At 42.0% G+C, this 5,032-nt stretch overlaps 1 protein-coding gene across 1 annotated transcript; it reads right to left on the bottom strand.

Annotated features, from left to right (window-relative positions):
* Positions 1-2,837: 2,837 nt before the first annotated feature.
* LOC120380144 (olfactory receptor 1009-like) lies at positions 2,838-4,104 on the bottom strand. The gene is made up of 2 exons (XM_039497637.1): positions 3,208-4,104; positions 2,838-2,924 (listed from the first exon to the last, which is right to left on the bottom strand). The coding sequence occupies exons 1-2, from the start codon at positions 4,102-4,104 to the stop codon at positions 2,838-2,840; spliced, it is 984 nt and encodes a 327-aa protein (XP_039353571.1).
* Between the last annotated feature and the right edge of the window lie 928 nt (positions 4,105-5,032).

Raw genomic sequence — 5,032 nt, 5'->3', positions numbered from 1 at the left:
AGTTAGAAGAATAATGATACAGTAGGGCTTATCATGACCTATGTGTTTTGTAGAAGTTAGCTATAAAAAGTTTAGATAATAGTGTGTACTTTGGAGCAGTCCTTTGAAGCCATCTTGAGAGACTTTCCTGAAACCTTTTCTCCCCAGTGGGTGAGCAACTGGCCACTACAAACCTGCTGTTAACTGCTCAATACCATTCCAGATGTTCTAAACCTATTGCTTATGTTTTTGTGTGTGTGTAAATCTAATGAACTGCAGTGTTAGACAAGAACATTCTTATTTGCATTTAATCCTTGATAGGCAGAATTGCTCTGTTCCTGTTGATTTATTCCTGACACTGCCTGGAGTGAAATAGTTAAGCTACCAGTGTTGGGGATTCTGAAAACCCTGGGTAACAAAGGCTCCTGGGGACAAAAACATAGCTGTGCTAGTGGCCAGTACTGACCCCCTTGTATAATTTAACTAATAGGATTTCACCTAGTGTGACTGTACTGAGTTGCACACATATTTATATTTACATGACTGGGTTTTATTATCAAAGCAAGAATTCTATTCTTATAACACCACAACTGTTACTCTTCAACATTTGCACAACTCTCAACTATTTACTTCCCTCCAAACTCTCTAATATTAATTTCTGCAACAGCTACTTTTATCTCTTCACACTCTTTCTTTAAATCACTCACTTCTGCATTCATTTCTTTAAAGTGGTGCATTTTGCCTGTAAGGACTTAGCCACTAAATACAGTCCCTGCAACACAGCTACCTTAGTCTGTGCTTTCTTTACCATGGGATTGTTGGAAAAGGCAGTATTAATATTATTTCCATGGTTGCCCATGGGTCTTTTGCTTTAAAATTTCAGTGGAATACAGCGGACCTCTGTCAGGCTTTGTCAAAAATACTTTTCACATAAGTATCCAAAATAACCTCCCTGAAAACTTCAGAAAAACAAGTGCGAGGGGGTGGTGGTGGTGGAAAGCAACCAGTTAACTCTGTGAAGTCATTTTAAAGTATGGGCTAACAGCAGCATATTTAGCAAACTGAAAAGAAGGACGAGAGAAAAATAATGAAAAAAAGGATATTATTAGCTCCGAGCAAAGAGTAGGGCTCCCCAGGTTAAAATAATTGGGAACCATTACTCTGTTATCCTGGCTCTGGGGGAAAATTGAGTGTTTGTTACCTGCACTTGCAAACCTGAATTTGTTCTCCCAGTGTTGTTTTTGTTTGCATGCCAAATGAATTGCAGGAGTGCCATTGCCTGCTGCAGTTGACTGTTTCTGGGCAACCCCATATATTAATCCATTAATTCTAGATGTTAACCCACTCACTCACAGGTTTTCATTTTGAAATTCCTTTGTATTCCCTTCCCTAGGATTTGAGTTGCAGTTCCTGGTTCTTAAGGTGGTCTATTAATTTTGCTACCATACATGATTCCTGCTGTTCCCTTCAGGGAAGGCATGGGGCAAGTGACTATGACTATCTGGGATCTGTCCCCTCAGGATAATAACATGGATTGGCTCCCCCCTCTGATGTATTTACCTCCACACATCCACCTGCTCCAAAAACTGAGGTTTGAGACCCCCCAAGACCATTACTTCCATGCTTACATTGATAGAGCTCATCCTATAAATCTGCTACACTCCCTGGCCGTTCATGCCTCTCCTGACAAATTGCCTCACAGGACTCCTCTGTCCATACAGCATCGTGTGTCATTAGATTCACTACCTCTACTGCTAGTATGGATTTTTTCCATTAAAATCTATTGTTGGTCCACTCCAAAGCCTTAATATGTTGGAGGAGATCAGCTTCCCTTTTTACCCAGTACACCATGCTGGAGCACAGACCTTGTAATACCATTCCTCTTTTCCAATATTCCTTTCTCTTGGGATCCCCAATAACCCCTCATCTCCTTTTCAATCTCATCTCAGGTTGACCCCCCCCTTACCTGGTATGGGCCCTGATTCCTCTGTATCAATTTATTTTAAAAGGCTGTTACCTTAGGTTACCAGAGCCCACTGTATCACCGTCAAGCAGCTTTGTGGACTATTATTGAGGGCGACTTATCTGGCTGTTACTCACCTGCTGAGCACGATGCATCTGAGTCATGGCAACACGATATTGGGGCTTGACCTTTGCCTTCCCTTGGTTCTTTGTCACACAGACAGAAAGCAGAAGACCAGAAATGCAGGTAATGTGATGTTTATTGGGGTTAATCAAGCAAACTTATCCATAGCTCTCCATACCAGTAGCGCCTTTTCCCTTCTCTTTCTCAGAAGACATAATTATACCTTTACTGCATGCCCTTGGCAGCACCCCTTACAATTATTAGTCATGTTCCATTTTAGCAGGTCTTGAGTCTTGGGGCTTCGATTCCACCTCTTTGTACCCCATGGGAGGGAGAGGAATGGAGGTTGTGTACTGGCCAGGCTTTTCTTTAGCTTTTAGTGTTTCTTATGTCACTCTCCCATCCCCCCTTGTCCCTCCTAACTGGTTGCTTGACCTTGGCTAGAGGGAGGAGTCAGGCAATCTTCAAGTGTATGCTTGTATATTACACTCCCCACCATACCCAGCAACATTTCAACTCTCTTCCTTATCTTTTCTCACTGTGCTATAAACCCTGTCTGGTTGTGAGCAGATCCAATACACCGTGTCTTTGTTCTCACATGTTAGTAAGACTATAAAAATATCACAAGTCAAACGAGCAAAAAAAGCCCAAAATTCTATCTAAGGCAAATATACAGGCCTGAATACTATGTTATCATCACTAGCATGGACCTCCCACATAACTTTTATCCCAGTGCTTAGGGTAGTTAACTAGGATGTGGCAGACCCCCATTTCAAGTCGATGATGAAGAAAAATATTTGAACAAATCCCATACGTGTGCCTTGACCACTGGAATATGGGAACTCTCTCTCAATTTCTCCTGTTGAAGACCCTCTGTGAATCTAACTCCAGCACCCATTGGTTCCCATGTAGTTATGCTATTTTACACATGCATGCTGGGGATCTGGCCAATTTACTTCACTGGATCTACACTGATTAAATTAGTGGAAGATTGGCTCAAAATGTCTGTCAGATACCTTAGCTGAGAATGTCTCAAACACCAGTTACCCAGAAATCTGTGGTCTCTGATTTTTGTTTTTTTAAAGATAAGAACATCAACACTGGTTGAGAAACCTGAATTTCCCTAATATATTCCTTAGAGCTGTTTTCACCTCCTTGTTTTTCAGGCTGTAGATGATGGGGTTTAACATGGGGGTCAAAATGCTGTACTGGACAGAGAACATTTCATCCAGAAGCACAGAGGAGACTGAGCTGGGCTTTGTGTACTGGAAAAAAGCTGTCAGATACAACAAACCAACCACAATCAGGTGGGAGCTGCAGGTGGAGAAGGCTTTCCGCCTGCCCTCCGCAGAGCGTATCCTCAAGATGGTGGAGATGACGTGAACGTAGGAGATGAGGGTGAAGAGGAAGGAGCTTGATCCTAGTATCACAACAGAAGTAAGAAGCACCATTTGATTGGTGAGAATGTCAGTACAGGAGAGTTGTAACAGAGGAGGGAGCTCACAGCAAAAATGGCTGATTTGATTGGGTCCACAGAAGTGCAACTCGAGGGCAAAAACTGTGTTAATTAAGGCATAAAAGAAGCCCGTGATCCATGCACCACTCACGAGCTGAACCCAGATCTCTTTGTTGATTGCATCCACGTAATGCAATGGGTCACAGATGGCAGCATAGCGGTCATAAGCCATGGCTGAGAGAATGAAAACTTCTGTACCAGCTAAGAGAAAAAAGAAGAACATCTGGGCAATGCAGCCATTGACTGAAATTGTTTTGTGGTCTGCAAGAAAGTTCATCAGCATATTAGGCACCGTGACTGAGGAATAGCAGATATCAACAAAGGATAAGTGGAAGAGGAAGAAATACATGGGGGTGTGAAGGTGAAAATCAGCTCTTATCAGCACCATGATCACTATGTTCCCAACCAGGGTGATTAGGTAAATAACTAAAAACACCAGGAAGAGGAAAATCTGTATCTGTGGTTCACTGGAAAGTCCGAGGAGAATAAATTCGGTCACTGCGGTTTGATTTTCCATTGACATATATTCAGGAAAACTGTGACCTGGGAAATGAGGGGATAAAACCCAAATGAAATTAGCATTTATAACCAAGGTAAATTGAAACAGCATGTGGAGATAATCTGATCAGCAGCATGAAAGTAAAAAGAATCCTATTCCAGCCTGTAAAATATGTGTTTTACATCATTTAAATTGAGAGAGAGAGAGAGAGAGAGAGAGAGAGAGAGAGGGGCGGAATGAAATGTGTATATTTTAAATAGACAAAATGGGCTGGATATACGAAAGGACTTGCCCCTTTAGATGCTTAAAACCCAGAATCAGGCCCCACTGGTATTCACAAATACCCTGCTCAGCTGGGACTCTGGGACAGGCTGATGTGGGGCTCCTCAGTCTCATCTCTTCAAGCTGTTCCACTCTGGCTAAAGAATTAGAGAGGAAGTGCAATGGGCATGCTGGATACTGGGTTTTCCACATCCAGGGTGAGTGCTCTAGCAATGGGCCATGCTGGATACTGGGTTTTCCACATCCAGGGTGAGTGCTCTAGCCATGAGGCTATAGAGTCATTAATTTTCTCGCTCACTCTCTATGTTGTCCACTTCCTCTGGCCTAATATCGCTCTATCTGCCCCAGTGACGTCAATGCAGCCACAGCAAATTTGCACCAGCAGGGGATCTGGCTCATAGACACCAAAAGAACTATGTATGATTTAAACCTACTGGGGATCTGGTCAATTACCACTTGGTCTATTATTTATGTCTACTGTTTTCAACTATTTTGCTGAAAATGCAATTTAATATCTTTAGTATCTTATTGGATTCATCCCTATTAAAATCACTAATATTTTTGAAGAAGAAGAAGAAATTAATGTGCCCAGCAAACATTCTCTAGTCACAGTGACATAATTTTGAAAAGAGCAAGATAGAAAATTAATGGCATTTTTTCCCCTAAATTA

Source organism: Mauremys reevesii, linkage group 13 (genome assembly GCF_016161935.1).
Source record: "Mauremys reevesii isolate NIE-2019 linkage group 13, ASM1616193v1, whole genome shotgun sequence".
Classification (NCBI taxonomy): domain Eukaryota; kingdom Metazoa; phylum Chordata; order Testudines; family Geoemydidae; genus Mauremys; species Mauremys reevesii.
This window is presented reverse-complemented; position numbering and strand designations above follow the sequence as displayed.

What these genes read in the sequence shown, in the direction of transcription:
- LOC120380144 (XM_039497637.1), bottom strand. Translation starts at nt 4,104, where the DNA reads ATGTCAATGGAAAATCAAACCGCAGTGACCGAATTTATTCTCCTCGGA. An exon ending in AAAACAAGGAGGTGAAAACA is followed by an intron (nt 2,925 to 3,207) that starts GCTCTAAGGAAT and finishes GGTCTTCAACAG; the next exon opens with GAGAAATTGAGAGAGAGTTC.